The sequence below is a fragment of the Macrobrachium rosenbergii genome, unplaced genomic scaffold, assembly GCF_040412425.1.
Source record: "Macrobrachium rosenbergii isolate ZJJX-2024 unplaced genomic scaffold, ASM4041242v1 282, whole genome shotgun sequence".
In the NCBI taxonomy this organism is placed as follows: Eukaryota; Metazoa; Arthropoda; class Malacostraca; order Decapoda; family Palaemonidae; genus Macrobrachium; species Macrobrachium rosenbergii.
In genome coordinates, this window is record NW_027100730.1 from 1,141,446 (window position 1) to 1,159,314 (window position 17,869).

The 17,869-nt window shown below is 38.7% G+C and overlaps 1 protein-coding gene across 1 annotated transcript; it reads right to left on the minus strand.

Annotated features, from left to right (window-relative positions):
- Positions 1 to 382: 382 nt before the first annotated feature.
- LOC136838244 (zinc finger BED domain-containing protein 4-like) lies at positions 383 to 1,153 on the minus strand. The gene has a single exon (XM_067103111.1). The coding sequence runs from the start codon at positions 1,151 to 1,153 to the stop codon at positions 383 to 385; it is 771 nt and encodes a 256-aa protein (XP_066959212.1).
- Positions 1,154 to 17,869: the final 16,716 nt, after the last annotated feature.

The following is a 17,869-nucleotide window of genomic DNA, read 5'->3' on the forward strand; positions in this document are numbered from 1 at the left end:
ATGTTTCCCTACTTTGAAAAATAAAATAAAAAAAGTTTGAAATATATTATTTTTTATATGCCGGTAGAAATAATTGTGGATTTCAATGGCAATGCAAATTGAAAGAATATAATGGTAATTACCAACTAAAATAATATTAAAAAAAAAAAACGAATTAAAAAAATCAATTTCCTTTTCCATGTTTTTCTCATGTTAGTACCGTTTTATGAGTTATGTGTGTGTGTGTGTGTGTGTGAGAGGAGAGAAGCCTATGTAGTGTCTCGTAAGTTGGCATTTAGAAAAACTAAATCACTGACTTTGTTTGGGCTGATTCTGTTCCTTCGCTCTGTTATAATCTGTCCCGTTTTGGGGAAAATTCTCTCTGATGGGACTGAAGTTGCTACTATACACAGTTTCCTTGCCATGACTTGGCAAGTTGTGGGTACACTAAGGCCTTGGATTTCCACCAGCTCAGAGGATCTGCTGCTCGCTGAATTATTGGTTCCTCGAGGTAAAACCTAACTTCTAAAACTGCGTCTGTTGAAGGATTTCTTCTTTCATTGTCCCCTGATGCTCTTTCATCAAAAAAACTCCACACAGTTGATGTATGTGGCTCTGGATTTACTCTTAAATCTTGCCCTGAAGGTGGCGAGGCTGGTTCACTGCGTGGATTGCATCTAGATGCAGCAGTTGTCAGTCTTTGCACAGCATCATCAACAGCAGTGCTTTCATTAAAGGCCAGTTTCTTGAACCTTGGATCTAATATGCTAGTATCTGAGAGGACAGCATTGTATTCCATGCGGTGGAACCTCCTTTCCATTGAACTAGAAAGAGTTGTCACCAACTCAGCTACTTTTTCAGTAGTTATTAATTCACTTGTCTGGTGATGGTTTGTTACAGTTTGAAGACCCCTACACAGGATAATAATTTTTGAGGCAGTCACATAGCTTTCTGCACTGATTTCTACTGTGACCTGTTGAGATGGCTCCAAGACAGTGCAGGCTTCTTTAATTATATCCCATTCATTTTGGTTGGGTATGTCAACTGGGGCATTCATGATAGCTATGGTAGAGATTATGGCCTCTCTTGACTCCAAAACCCGTTTCAGCATATGAAAAGTTGAATTCCATCTTGTGATACAGTCTTGAATGGGTCTTAACTCCGGCATTCCCATTTGGCGTTGAGTACACTTGAGCTTCTGTGTTGCCGTTGAACTTTTATATGAAAAATTCCACCATTCCCTTCACCTTATCCACTGTTGGCTTTATCATTAAGTGCATCTCGTACTATCAGGTTGAGTGTGTGTGCAAGGCATGGAAAGTGAGTCCATTTAAGTAATTTAATGGCTTTTACAATATTAGAAGCATTGTCTGTGACACAACATACCACTTTGTTTTCAATTTTCCAATCTTTAGCTACTCGTAACAGTTCATCTGCCAGATTCTCAGCAGTATGTCTATCACTAAATTCGAAGCAACTCAACAGAGAAGATACCATCTTAAAGTCTTCAATGTAATGGCATGTGACAGACATGAAATTTGTTGTAGCTCGTGATGTCCAACAATCAGTTGTAATGCAAACAGCTGAGGCTTGACAAACCTTATCTTGTAAGTTTTCTCGTTCTCTGTCAACAAGCTTTGGAATGATTTTTTGGGACAGGGTTTTCTAGATGGAAGAACTATATATGATGGATTTACATGGGAGTAATCTTTAAAACATTATTTTTTCTTGATATTTGGCAAATGGTTGGAAATCTTTCTATAATCATCTTGGCCAATATCTCTTTCAATTGAGTTTTGTTTTAGTGGAGTCATAGACTTGGGGAGGTACTGGGCAATAGAGGTCTGTCTCTGGCTCGGACTAATTCTTTCTCTACCTGCAGTGGTCAATCAAGAACACAGTATTCATTACTACCCATACTGATATAGTCAAATGGTCATAAACAACAGTAGATCTGGACATGACATTGAATCAGCTAAGGGGTCCAAAACTGGAGTTTTACCTTCATAAACTGATGAAATCACATCCAGTGAGCAAAGTTGAAAAGTCAGTCTTTCAATCAGCTGTGGCACATGCCATGGAAAAGCTTAAAAGAGGCTTACACTCACCATTCAACTACTCCTGTGGATTTCTCTTAAACAAGATTCCTGAGTCTACCAGCAAATGCCCCTGACTATCATAAACTGAGAGCAACTTTCCTCTGAGAATTTTATCAATTTAATGCATCGAGATATTGATTTAAAACTCCAGTTTATGCATCTTAGAGAGACATTATCTGATGTCGACAGATTTATATTATTACTTATTTTTTTTCATATGTCAATAACATTTCAGGAAATGTAAGCCAGAGCATTCCTAAATACCTGTTAGATAAGAGTTAAAATAGAAATATATTAAAATAATTTGCAAAATATTAAAAAACATTTAAATGACAATAATCTCGGGATATAGTAGTAGTAGTATTAGCATGGGGAATAGAGTTTAGATGAGATAGTTAATAATATTAAAAGTAATAATAATTTTCCCTAATATTAGACTGAAATAAATAAACTAGACAGTCACTAAACAACTGGCTGTTGCATACGAATAGTAAGCCAAGGAAAAGAAATAGTTGAAGACAATTTTCACCTTATTAATGTTGCCAATAAGTGCCCATGGATAATTCCAAATTTGTTAAACAGTTTTTTGAAAAAACATGGAATACCCTTTGAAAACATGAACAAATAGGATATGCAGCTCAATAATGCTAAAATCTAGATGATAATTAAAATCATTTTGTACTCTAACTCTAAATTTCATCCATATTTCAAATTTGTGAAATTGTGTCAATAGTAATAATAATAATAATAAAATAATAAATAATAATAATAATAATAATACTAACAAGTTGTGTCAAGGATGTCCATAATAGTAATAATAGCCCAACAATTTTGTTAATAAAATTCACCAGCAGTTTCAAATTTCTGAATGCACCATTTTGTCAGTTGTCTGAATTGCCATCAATGCAACAATTTGCCAGACCAGATGTGCAATCATACATTTTTAAATGTCTGAATGCACCAGAATTTTAAAAACAATAGTCTGAATGCACCATTTTTTCAAAGTCTGAATGAATTTTGTGAAAGTCTGAATGCACCGTTTTGTCAACTTGGTATTTCTGAATGCACCATTTTGTAAATAGTCTGAATGTTATTTTTGTATAGTTGAATGCACCATTTTGTCAATAGTCTGAAATGCACCATTTTGTCAAAGTCTAAAATGAATGCATTTTTTCAATAGTCTGAATGCACCATTTTGAAATAGTCTGAATGCAGTCAATTTTGTCAATAGTCTGAATGCACCATTTTGTCAATAGTCTAATGCACCATTTTTTCAATAGTCTGAATGCACCATTTTGTCAATAGTCTGAATGCACCATTTTGGACAATAGTCTGAATGCACCAATTAATCAATAGTCTGAATGCAAGAGTTCTGTCTGAAATGTCTGAATGCACCATTTTGTCAATAAATGAAATGCACCAATTTGTCAATAGTCTGAATCTTACCATTTTTGCACCATTTTCAATGAATGCACCATTTGTCAATCCTGAATGCACCAATTTGTAAATAGTCTGAATGCACCACACTGCATAAAAATGCGCTTTTGTGTGGTTGATTCAGGTAGAGTCAAATTTTTGTCATTCTTACAAAGAAACTGGTGAAAACTTTTTTAGCTTGTGAAAAGTAGTTATTCGGTGATTTAAAGAATAGACACAGTCTCATTTCTTTTAAAGCTTTGATATCATCCATCCTTTTATCATACTGTATTTGATATCAATATTTATTTTATTTTATGTTTCCAACTTAGTTTATAGACTATGAATTTTTCTGTCAGAAGCCTTAAAGTGTCTTGTTGGTTTTGTAAACTTCTATTTTTATTCAGATTTTTAAAATTATTTACTTTATCAAAGAGAATAATCCTTTAAATATGAATATATAATATTTACTTATATAGTTACCCAAAGAGCAGGTGTTAAGTGAATTAAGTTGGTGCCTTGGGACCAGAAGGAATAATGCATTTTAACTGCTTAGTTTTAATCTTCTTTCACGATTAGCATAATGCATTTGTTGGTTTTGTAATAATATTCTTACTGTATTCAGACTTTGTAAATGATTCACTATATCAAAGAAAATAATCCTGCAAAATGGATACAGTTAATACCTATATAGTTCCCCAAAGAGCAGGTGTTATGTGAATTAAGTTGGTGCATTGGGTTACAAGAAAAAATGCACTTTAATTAGGAATGGTTATTGGGACCAGATACTCGGTGCATTCGGATCATGGTACATGGTGCAATTTAGGCAGTGGTGCATTTAGTCCATAAACAATAGCCAGCCGTCGTTGGGTTGTTGTTTTACACCAAATTCTGACTTTTACCAACACGGTTAATCATAATTAGGCAAAAGGTGTTTAATTCGTATCGAATTCTCTTTCCGTTTAGGTAACCTATTGCAATATCTTGGGTCGTGTTGTAATACTAAATTTCATTACAATTGAATAGTTTTTGTCAAGGGGTCGTAGTTTTCCATATAATGAAGCCAGACATTAAAAAGAAAAATGGGAGAGAATTAAGACCAAATTACGTAACAACTCTTGAAATCTGCATAGTTTGGACGCATTCAGATCCTTCAAGAATTGCTCAACATTGAAGAATATGTTCGTGTTTAGTATCGAATCCTATTTGAACTAAGTTATAGTCTTGTTCTATTAATTCCAGTTGTAATAGAATAATTCTGTTATTATGTCCCGTAATCCGATCTGATATGTTTTATATTGCGTCGTCTATACTACTTTTTAGCAAGGACTTGGTCCAGGGACACCAGAATATATCAGAAATCTTACTTTCATTTCGGCTTTGTTTTTCTATATAAACTACTATTTGATCCTATAATTAAGCTTCATATAATTTGTGGAAATTTTCTGTGGGAATTCGAGTTCAGTTTGTGGGAATTTGTGGGGGAAAAAAAGAGCAAGTTTGTGGGAATTTGACTTTTGTGAGGTGGCAACACTGACACCGGTTGCGGCCTCCCCCCTCACTGCCTCAGTCGCTCATTGTCTGTCGTACAGTTAACATCTAGTGAATTTCTACATTACCGACCGAAATACGGACATATCGTCGCGCTGGACATTACTATATTATTAAATATAGTATGAATAAGTCGTCCTTCAATATTTAAGGTAATAAATATAAGTTTAAATAGCAATAATAGTGATATATTAGCTACAAGAACTTCTGCCGAGGCTGGAGAGTGCTTTTCCAAATGGCGACCAACTTTTGACTGGAGTCTTTATTGGAGTCACGGTGAGTCCGTTGTGTTGCTTGAGTCATGCTCTCCAATGCCGTTTCACTCGAGTCTTGATGAGCAGACAGTTGGGAGAGTCATGCCCTCCAGAACCTCTTGACTCGATTTTTCGTGTGTGAAGTGTCGTGAGTCATGGCCAGTCCTTGATATTGCCTGAGTCATGCCCTCCAGTGATTTGACTCGATTTTTCGTATGTAAAGTGTGGGTGAGTCATGGCGAGTCCTTGATATTGCCTGAGTCTTGCCCTCCAGAGTGTTTTGACTCGATTTTTCGTACGTAGAGTGGTGAGTCATGGTGAGTCCTTGATATTGCTTGAGTCGCCCTCCAGAGCCTTTTGACTCGATTTTTCGTATGTAAAGTGTCAATGAGTCATGGTGAGTCCTTGATATTGCTTGAGTCATGCCCTCCAGATCCTTTTGACTCGAGTTTTCATAAGTAAGTGTGGTGAGTCATGGTGAGGCCTTGATTTTGCCTTGAGTCGTCCTCCAGAGATCCTTTTGACTCAGTTTTTCATGTGGAAGAGAGTGATGAGTCATGGTGAAACCTTGATATTGCTTGAGTCATACCCTCCAGAACCTTTTGACTCAATTTTTGTATGTAAGTGGAATGTGTGAGTCATGGTGAGTCCTTGATTTTGCTTGAGTCGTACCTCCAGAGGCTTTTGACTCGTTTTCCCATGTAAAGTGTCGTGAGTCATGGTGAGTCCTTGATTGCTTGAGTCATGCCTCCAGATCCCTTTGTCTTGGGTTTTCATAAGGACATGGTGAGTGAGTCTTGGTGAGTCAGGGGTTGATAGTTCTAGAAGTAATCCTCCTAGAGCCTTTGACTCAATTTTTTATAAGGTAAATTCAATTGTGAGTCATGGTGAGTCATTGAGATAGTTTAGTGAGTCACGCCCTCCAGAGTCTTTTGACTCGATTTTTCGTATGTAAAGTGTCGTGAGTCATGGTGAGTCCTTGATATTGCTTGAGTCATGCCTTCCAGATCCCTTTGTCTCGGGTTTTCATAAGTAAAGAGTGGTGAGTCTTGGTGAGTCCTTGATAGTCTATTGCTAGAATATGTCCTCCTAGCCTTTTGACTCAATTTTTCGTATGTAAACAATTGTGAGTCATGGTGAGTCATTGATATAGCTTGAGTTACGCCCTCCAGAGTCTTTTGACTCGATTTTTTGTATGTGAAGTTTCGAGAGTCATGGTGAGTCCTTGATATTGCTTGAAGAGTCATGCCTTGATCTTTTGACTTAAAGCTCAGGGACTGACTCAAGTTTTACGAGTTTTTTTGGCAGATTCCTGTGGAGTAAAGTGTGTTGAGTCCTTGATATTTCCTGAGTCACGTTTCATTTATCAGAGTCTGGTTTTCTCCTCTGTTCTCATGCATAATTCAAGGACAGTGTGGTGGAATGCTGAGTCCTTGGGTTGAGTCATGCTATTCCAGATCCTTTTGACTTTTGACTCGAGTTTTCATAAGTAAAGAGTGGCGAGTCATGGGGAGTCCTTGGTGTTGCTTGAAGACTCATGCCCTCCCGATCCTTTTGATCTAACTATATTTATCCACAGGCTTTTTTTTTGTAGCAGAGGTTTGGACACACGTTTCAGTATTTTTTAGTTTGCCATTTAATTTTATTATGGCGTCAATAACCTAGACACTGCGAAGCCAGTCTTGGTGCACGTTGCCCCTTTGGTGGAAAGGGTAGGCCGCGATATGTTCCCTGCTAGTGGGAAGGTTAGGGCCCGGTGGTTAGACTATTCCAGACATACCATAGGTGAGGGTAGTTGGTGTAGGCCTTTGGTGCCATGCTTCAACTGACTTATCAAAATTTATTTATCCACAGGCTTTTGTTTTTGTAGGTTTAAGTATTTTTTAGTTTGCCATTTAATTTTGTTATGGCGTCAATAACCTAGATACTGCGATGCCGGTCTTACTGCACGTTGCCCATTAGTGGAGAGGGTAGGCTGTGTATGTCGCCCTTAGTGGAAAGGTTAGGGCGTGGTATGTTGCCCACTAATTTGAATTATTCAAAAGTAAGGCCAAACATAACGACACAGTTGACAGGATAAGCTGAAAATGAAAGAAAATGTCACACCATCATAAGTGACCCACCAAGAGTCAAAGAACATAATGAGAATGTTGCGACAACTGAGGGGATTATTTTCAAAGCCTCTAGATGAGATTAGAGCCACATGTTCAAGATGGCACAGTACTGTATTGCTAAATAAGTCAGGCATATGAGCAGCCACTGAATCGGCTGTGCCGTGGAAAGTGCCAGTGGATTTCTTAAATGATGATGGCCATGTATTCTTGTGCATGCTGCTTTTGCATTTCATAGCTGAGGGCAAAATGCAACCAACTTTTTTGTGTTACTTCTTTAAACAGGTAATTATTTTCAGGTAGGACTTTTGAGGGTGTGGTTTTGATGTGCTTTGCACTGTAGCTAGCCGATGTAGGGTGGTACTGCCCTCAGAGTGCCCCACACAGTGCACTGTGGGCATTACTTTAGTTTTTTTTTTTTTTTTTTTTTTTTTTTTTTTTTTTGCAAGCATCCCTTTAACCCCTAGCTGGAACCCCTTTCATTCCTTTTAATGTATGTCTGTTCGTGTTCTCTCTTCCGCCTTACTTTCCACTCTCCGAACGATTGTTTTATTGTGCAACTGTGAGTTTTTCCTCCTGTTACACATGTAAAACCTTTATTCTCAATTTTCCTTTCAGTGCTGAATGACCTCAGGTCCTGGCTGTTGTCCTATGGCCTAAATTTTATGATCCGTTCCAGCACTGTAGTCAGCTTGAAGTTCCTGAATTAAGTTGGGATGTTTTGGGTCTGTTTTTGAGTTAAATTTACAGCAGTAGTTATGAAGACCTATTGCCATCTATAAATTTTGTCTAGAATTGTCATAGCTTGGAGCAGTCCTTATTGTTTTTTCTGCCATTTTTTGCATGGGGTTAAACATGAAGTGACTTCCCTTTTTTGCCTTCAGAAGTTTAAGCATTAATTACTGTCTAGTCAAGATGTTTATCCAATCCCCTTTTCATATTATTTTAGACCTTTTGCCGCTGTTTTTTACATAGACTTTTTCTAACTAATGCACAGCCTTTCTCATCACGTATCAGATCAATATAGTGTCAGTTTTCCAGTTTCCGAGGTCAGTCTTACAGAGTTATTAAATTTTGGGAGACTGGAAATAACCCAGCTTGGAAATATCCAATGAGTATTAAATGTGAAGTACAGTATGCACAATGTTTTGTGAAAAGTACAGTGCCATAGTCTTTTATAGTAACCCACTGAGGTTCAGATGACTAAAGAATTCATTGTTTTCAATTTTTATTTTATTTTCCCATTTTTACAAGTTTTCAGCTTCAAAGTGATACCATAAACAGCATTGGATCATGAAAAATTAATTTACTGCATGTCGTAAAGAAAAATATTAATATTTATATATGTAGTATGTGGTCAGTGTTTTATTTGCTAGAGAGGAGTTTTGGAATTCCCCGACTTTTCTAAGGGTTGTAAGATTCTTTAAACACTGGGAAAAACTATAAACAAAGCTCTGTAGATGATTTAGAGTACTGAAAGAGTAAGTCTGAAGTCGAAAAAGGTTGTACACTTTATAGCCTAAGGTTGCATAGCTTGGCAACTGTCTGTTCCATAAAGTTTGGACCCTGTAGGAGGGTAGTGCTATCAGTGCCTCATGTGGTGCACTGTAGGCATTGCTTAAGGGTCTTTGCAGCGTCCCTTCAACCCCTAGCTACAACCCCTCTCATTTCTTACACAGTACCACCATTTATATTCTCTTTTTTCTGTCCTCTCTAAAAATTGTTTCCAAGTGCAACTGTGAGGTTTTCTTCCTGTTACACCTTTCAAACCTTCTTACTGTCACTGTCCCTTTCAGTGCTGAATGCCCTCATAGGTCCCAGTGCTTGGCCTTTGGCCTAAATTCTACATTCTAACTATTAATGGCTATCTTTCTTTATAATAAAGTTCTTTCTTGTGAATGGTGCTTCTCGTAGCCTAGGGCAAAATGCAGTTGAAAACTGGTGGTGGCCATTTTCTGAACAGGTGCATTTCAGGCAGGACTTGGAAGATAGAATTTTGATAGCTAGGTTAGATTAGGGTATATTGTCCCCAGCAATCTTTCACCTCTCTCTTCCACAGGTCAGTCAACCTGAAGCACTCTGAATTAGATTAGAATGTCTTGAAGAACTTCCCATCTGTAAATTATCTTCACACCCTCATAGCGTGGACCAGCTGTCCTCATCACCACCATCATTGATATTAAATCACCACACCACCTTTATTCCTCACACCGTTGGACTGTGGAACAGCCTCCCAGAGGTTGCCGTGCAATTGGAACTGAAGAAGGTCAAGCAAAGGTGCAATGCGTTACTGCCCTAATGCTATTCTCCTTGTGTTTTAATACTTTTTTTCTACTTTTTAATTTGGAAGCTTGAATTTCAAGTCAGTGGCCCCTTTGGTGGGCTTGTTCCATACGAATAGTTTTCATCTTCTGAATAATAATAATAATAATAATAATAATAATAATAATAATAATAATAATAATAATAATAATAATAATAATAATAATAATAAATATATACAGTTGACAGAATGTATCTGTATGTCATTTGTACCAGCTCAAACTCTAACTGGGTCTTGTACGTTGATACGAATGTTGTGTACTCTCTCTGTTGTAAAGCATGACTGTCTGTGGTCTTGTTAAGTAACAGTTAGCAATTCAAAATACTTGGGTTGAAAGGCCAAATAGGAAGACTTATCATTTAGATTATACAAGCTGCCTCGGTAACTAGAACAGTGCCGTTTAAGACATTCTGTTTCCTATTTGCAGATGAGTACATTGGTGATTGGTGTATTCTGCTGTGTCAAGATGTAACAGCAGCATCTTCTGATAACTGGACCTGGCGAATCAGGGACCATTGGTTGGACGTCTAGTAACAGGTCTTCTTCAGGGACAGGTGAATGAAAGGTAGGTGTCGCAGATTAGCAGGTGTAGAAGAACCTCTCCTTAACAGGCTCAAAGGGCATTTGTAGTGGCTTTATGTGGAAAATTTGAATGAGGTTCCTTGTGTATCCTAAGGTATTATGCTTATGCTGGCAATAGACTCCTCCAGTAAACTAAGGGCACTAGGTAAACAGTGTGGAAGATTGAAGACTGTAAATACAGTATATTGTTTACACTACACTACAAAAATTGCTTTTAACAGATAGAACCTTTTCGTGAGGTTTGGTATACGACCGACAATGAATACACGTATGAAAAATGTATGCGCACACTGTAATCACAAAGGATACAGTGGTAAATGCTTTGTATTGCTAAGAGCTAACAAGGAACGCAACCAACCGATTGTCACAGCAAGCCCTGTGGTAGACTAGAAGCATATTGAAGTGTCCTGTAAAAGTAATTTATAGTCGGAATTCCCCAGCTTAGCAGATGTCTCTGAGGCCTGTCCCTTTTACAAGTAACGAAAAAACCCACAGGCAACAGTAATGCCGTATAATTTCTAGCCTAAGGTAAACTATTTGACAGTGACACTCATCCAGTTGGAATGATCCATCGACAATATGCATCGCACTTGAAAGGCAGCCTAGCAAAATCATCTTAATGATGTAGCTGATAAGTAATGTGTAATGATTTTTCGAGCACAGCTGCAATGTCTGCATAAGATGAGGGGTCACTGATCAATGACACTCCATCCTGACATTCCTTAGGACAAAATTATCTCCTGCCGTGACTGTCTCAGCAAGATCAGTTCAGTCTTTCACCTTAACACAGCTTCTGTTGATTCTTCAGAGAAGTGTGCTAATGAGTAATGCCTCAATATTTCCCTGTAGACACCCCGGGATTATGTATGTAATCAATGGATAGGTTTGCTGAAAGCAAATGGGTGTTACAGACTAATACACACACAAACAAAGCCACTCCAACATCATCTAAAAACATAACAGACACCTCACACGTCTCAAACTGTCGACCTAACCGCTCAGCTCTCCTCGCTGCTGGGAGAAATGGAGCTGGGGATTTGGTACGGTGCATTGTACATTTGCTACAGGGGTCTAAGCGGTGTCAGGCAGGGCAGCCGATCGAGACCACTGTCTGCCCCACCGCCAAATCAAAGTCCTTCAAAAGAAGGCATCGTGCTTACCCCATATAAAAAAATGGGAAAAAGCACGTTAAAAGAAGAAGATTGCTTAGTTTGTGAAGTCAGATGTTCAAGAGGGACTAGTTGAGTTTGATTCGTAGGTCCCTTCTGCCATTTTTTTAGAATCATTCCTTCTATTGTTGCATACGTCTTATATAAAGAATGAAGTTGTTACGACTGGCTATTGTGTCGCTAAGGGCACATTTGTTGATTAAAAGAGCAGAATATTTATGATTGCTGCCAATCGTTGTTTAGTACCAAACGATCGTGAGCGAAGCGAGTTTAGAGCGTTTTGAAAGAATGTTTGAAATGTACCGTGTTGGTCGAAATAAGTGAATTTTGACACGATTCCCTCAATATTTACCGTGTTATTTAACATTGGCCGAAGTAATACCGTTATTACCGATGTTATGTCTTTCAATGCCGATTGATTTAATATTGTGCTGGTGCCATCAGCGAGTGATGCCGTGTGCGACTAAAACCAATGCACCTGTACTTCAATGTAGTATCTAATGGTTGTTGGAAAATATTGAAAACAAGCCCGATCTTTGTAAACATGCACCCTTTATTTCGTATCGAGAACTTCTTCTGTCAATTCAGATGGGAAGAACTACAAATCGGGAGTGCAGCAGTTTTCTGGGAATAAAAAGTATTTTTCACGTATGAATGGAGGCCCTGTACTCAGTTGAATGGCATCGCCAAATTGTCGCACCAATTTATAATCATTAATCAAGAAAAGTAAAAGTGAACAACATGGTTTCAAGCAATGTAACAAACTTTCTATCAATATTGGCTTCGAAAGAGATTATTTGATATCAAAATAGGAAACTTCGCTTTTTGATATCATGATTTGTTAAAAAAGAACAAGCTCCTGAATTACAACATGGGGATGTAATACAGAATTTCTCAATTGTTCTAAATGAAAGGAATGACAGCGCCAGCTGCGGTTGGGTATAGCAGAGCATCTGAGATTAGTAACAGTTCATGTCGCGACCTAAGTGGGAAACTCAGGCAAGCATCGCACTGGCAGCGCACATAGCCTCCAGGACAGCTTCCTTCCTTACCTGTAGAATTTCTCGTAGCAGCCACTGCGTTTTGCAGCAAAACTTTCTCAGCTGCCAGTCTCTCTTGATTGTACCTCCGTTCACAGCCTTCTTCTCATTCGTTATCTCTGGCTCCTCTTCCTTTCCCCACAGAAACATGCAGCTTAACTGCCGTGAGAGCCTTCTCCTTCCTGTTACAATCTTCAATTGTTTACCAGTTTGCCGATGATGTGTCCCAGCGCTTGCTCCTCGCCTACTTATACTCATCTCCATGCTTTCAGAAACACAATCCCGATCTTCTACCTCGTTCTGAAATCTCGAGCATAATGAAAGAATCCACTCACACAATAAACCTTCTCAGTTGGCTGCAGTTTGAGTGGACGATGTTAGCAGGTTGGGCTTCGGAACAGTTCTTTATCGTAAATATCTACGTCTTTATGTTACTGGTTGCACAGTAATATGTTTACTTCTGAGCTCGTACGTGAGGTTTCAGCTCCGTGCCTTCAGATGCAGCAGCAGCGAACAGTTCACGTTCCGAAGGCCAGGCTTATCATGCTCGTGAATTGTAGTGTTCATTATTTTGCTTCCGACTTTTGATCTTGAGCTTGGCTACGATAAGCGGTAGAACTTCGGGATCCATTAGTCGGGCAGAAACCAAGTTGAAATAAATACCACCGCTCATGACGTTACAGCGTGAATCACATAATGATCGTTGGAAGGGGCTGAGCAGCGTGTGGATGCGAGAAGCACATCAATAGAAATGATACTGCGGTTGGCAATTCTTTGAAATGAAAGATTGTAGCTTGAATGTTCAACGACTACTTGGTGTCTTGATATTTAAAGCTCTTCCAGAACTTACATTAATTTTACTGACAACACAAGGTATTTGAAGTGGGTCAGCAACCATTTGATTACCTGCTCGAATATTAAAAGTGCGATGGATTAATGCCGTTCTGGACATTGGGCGTCGTAGACAAATATCAAAATCTGTTCTGTGGACAGACCGCACTGGGCATGCAAGCTCCCGTTAGAACTCGCATCTAAGGAGGGTTGCATCTGGATATCATACCGCACCAGCATACGGATTGAAAGACGCAGGCATTTACGAACAGTTCATAATGAAAGTAGCAAGGGAAATGCATTCAAAGCATGAGAGAGTTAGTGACGGTCGTTAGCGCAGGTCGGCCGTAACGAGCCGCGCGATTAAAAATAGATCGCGAAACAAAAGAATCTATCACTGCAGCTCGAGCAGTCTCGACAGAAGGAAGTGCTAATGTCAAGACAGTTAGCAGTTGGCGCCGATTTTTGCGGGAAGAAAGTGTTTGTCTTCGGCAGCCGTGGTTCTTCTGTGTTTTGTTGTCACTCCGGCCAAATGGTGATGTTGTTTGACAGTGTTATTTCATGTGATGTGGTCATCTTATTTCGTTTTTTCGGCGAAGCCGAGATTTCGAAACAGTCGAATATACGGATTTTTGAAGAAAATGCAGCATGCTGAATGCGCATTTTTTTATTAGGTTAAACGTTGGTATTGATCATGCCAAGAAGAAGCCGAGTATCCAGAGCCATTGAGTAATGCTGTTTTTTGATTGCAGTCAGTAGCAGTGAACAGCAGGCACAAAGACTTTACTTTCGCGCGACGTTGCTCCTCACCTCATAACATAAACGAACAAACAAACAACATAAATACATTACGCAAAGCGCAACATCTGCACAGAGACTGGTCGAAATTATTCTTCTTCTCTGAGAAACAAAAGAAATTACTCAAAGCACAAGCATTGAAAGATGGCGGTTGCAAAAAGAAATTAAACCATTTATGCCGTTGAAAGACTAGGACACTCGTACTTTCACTATTTACTTACCCTTGCTCAACACAATAAACACAAATTAAAACATTGAATCCGCATTTTCAAATCAGGTGCTCTTGACACATACGTCAATCTTCTGGAAACATTTAATCAGCATGTCAATACTTGCGAGGCGAACGGTCAATCAACAAAGAGGCTTTCGCTTCATCATACAGTATTTGGAGACAACACGTGAGTCATAAAGCCTTTCAGCACCACAAACTATCAGGGAGATGGCACAGCCAACTGAATCTTGATCTGAGTTTCTGAAGAGTGTTTTTCAGATGAGCCATTGGGGCGCACGGCAGCTAAAAGCCCAATACTCAGCAACAGATGTCACGCCTGAATTACAATCATTCTAGTTGGCTTCATTTAGACTCTAGCCATGTGGCGGAATTAATACCACAACAATACAACACGCGATCTTCGTTGCAAGCTGGAGATGGCGTTCATTTGTCGCCAACACAGCACACAACCACGAACAAAAACTCAAACCGACCTCCACTGAACGAACAAACAAAAGAAGAGACATGAACCATTAATGCTGGTACTAAAAAATAGACTTTAGTCTCCTCTGTTACTGCCTGGCCCAGACTAAAACAAAAACTCCGAGCAGAGCAGAGAGCATAACACTACGCCTACGCTCCTCTCTCTCTTCACAAATGCTAGGCCAGCACAAAATACTTTGATTCTCTATATTTCAGCATTTCAACCAACATTTTAATACCTGCTGTTAAATACTTCACGATGGCTTTCTAGCAGGCACCCAGCACGCACAACATTCAGATTGTTATTTTCATTCACTTTTGCTTTCATTCATTAGCCTGTTTATACTTCTGTAGCCTCAACATTTTCAATATTGACCTTTCTGTTTTCTGCAACGATTTTATTCATGCTAATCGCTGTGCCTATTCGTTACAGCCATTTTTTGCACTTCGTTACACCACTTACTGCTCTCAATATGTTAAAGTCAACTAAATACAGGTATTATTATCCATATTCATTTTCCAGATATTACACGCTTATCATCATTTCATTTCTTTGCATACCTTATCACACACAGCTTATTAGCTCTTTTCCTTTACAGCACACGGTCATACTAAAGATCTTTCCGATATTTACACTATCAGTTATTGGTGAATATCCTTCATTTGTCGCTGATGCGCTTATTTCCTTTTCACATTATCTACAGTATTTCTGCTGGCTCACTGGAGCTCATCTTCACAATGCCACTATCTTCTGCCCAACCGCTTTCTCTTCTCGCCATTCGCTTACCTTGGGTCTTTCACGTTATGCTTTGATACTTCTCTCATCATCAGACCTGTCTGTTCATCTTTCAAAATTTCACGTCGGGACACTGGTCATACCAGGGAATGGTGTTGTAGCAAATTACATTCGCTTATATCCGAACATTATTACATTGCCTTCATCATACGCATATTTTCGTCGGGTTCGCTTTTCATCAGCTCATTCAAGTCAAGGCATCACCATCACTAACATTTGCCAAATCTCCATCCGCAATTGTGTTCATTGTCATCAAAGCCAGTAATATCATTTGATGATTAAACAACAGCTGACTGCCACGCATGAACTTCATTACTAAAGAGAAGTACTCCATTGAACAATGTTGGGCCATTCAGTCAACTCTCATCTGCAATTCACACAGGACAAGATGCACACCTTTGATATTGCTCTTTCGATAGTTCAAGACACGCAAGATTAGCACAAATTTTGCCAATTCAAAAACACACAATTTTCTCTTCATAGCCTTCATGGGCTCCAGATGCTCAAATTTGCCACACCAATACATACCACAGTGCCAAGTCTTCGAAATGCCTCATCTCTGCTTTCTGATGCAAAAAAATAACTGATACTATTACAACAAATTTCTTAGTTATCTCGTTATACATTAGACGGTTAACTTACTCCTGGGCCTTTCAATATTTATTTACACTTTCGATTTTTTGCATTCGCTTAATTTCTCTTTCATCATTACTCACCACATAATACAAAATTAAGCTTTAGAATATTTCTTTAACCTTCGCGTTTCCTTTCTACTTCTTTGTTCAGCTTATATCATACTGTGTCAATTTAATAAAAATATGTTAAGAGTTATTATTATTTAATTGTTAAAATTATGTATTATTAAATTTCTAACTGAATTTTTTATCGTATTTCTCAACACATTCTCAATCCCAAATTTACACAAAGCTGATTTCTCATTACTAACGACAGATTATTCGACCACCACTGTTACCAGACAATAATGCCTTCACGCGTTACATTCACCAGCAGCTTTCTCACAAATTATTACGCATTGCTCACCCATACTTCGTCACTATTTCACAATCACCAGTTATGCTATTTTTTCACAGTGAAGCTTAAAATGTTACAATTTCTTTCATATTTATTTAACTAAAGAATATCGTAACATTAAGTTAATACTACTAATTCTTTTTCCTTCATTTTTCTTTCGCACTTCGCGCCGCAGTTCATCATCGTTTACTAATCATGCTCGCCATCAACTATTTATTTCAGTCAACTCAAACAGATACATTGCAAGCACTCCTGCCAGGCATGTTCACGCTTCAATGTCATCTGCCAGCCATTGCCACATTACAGCATTCGCAAATTTCGTTCGCTTCCGTACATACTTGGCCTAAATGCCATCAGCATTCACACACCACAGAGGCGATGTCGATTTAGTCCGTCTGCAGCCTAACATTAACGCCACAAAATGACAGGTTGGCTCAATACCGAATATATGCCTTCAATATTACGCAATTATTTCACCAGCCTCTTCAGAGCTTGTAATAGCAATCCTCCACAGCTTACTTTCACCGCATTTATTGCAAGATTCTTTCACTATGTTCCGGACACGAAGTTCGTAGCCTTCTTTCGGTTACATTTCATCTACATCACCGTCCATTCAGCAAGCGCGGTTTCTGAACTTTCACCCAAACCAATAAAATATACGACAGAATCGTGGGATCGGAATACCTTATTCACGAATATCACCGTCAGTTGGTCACTTCACCTTGCTTCTTATCTTTGCATTTTTCCGTTCCAACACTGTGTTCAAGTTCATTAGCCTGTTGTTCATCAAAATGTCATCTATAAAAACAGTTAGCCTTCTTATCAAACCGTCATCTGGAAAGTAAGCGCCAGCAGTCCGAAACTCACCTCGGAATCGGTAGCGGCAGAACCACTGTGAAAGCCGTAATATGCTCCTCTCCTTCAGAGCATTGGTGGGCCTCAACAGAGTCTGTAAACACTTTCAGTCTCCACTATCTGGGAATGCTTCTTTCACAGTTTGCTTCATTACCTTCCGACATCCGGCAAATCTCTTCATCTGCTTATGCAACAGCAATTATGTACCAGGCGCCGCATTCTTTCATCATACTCATTCTTCATTGTCGCTCTTCTATTCACCATTGATAGACAAATGGGACGCTGATATATATAGTAAAATGTTCTTTCAGAACTATTTACCCGCCGTTCTCACAATAG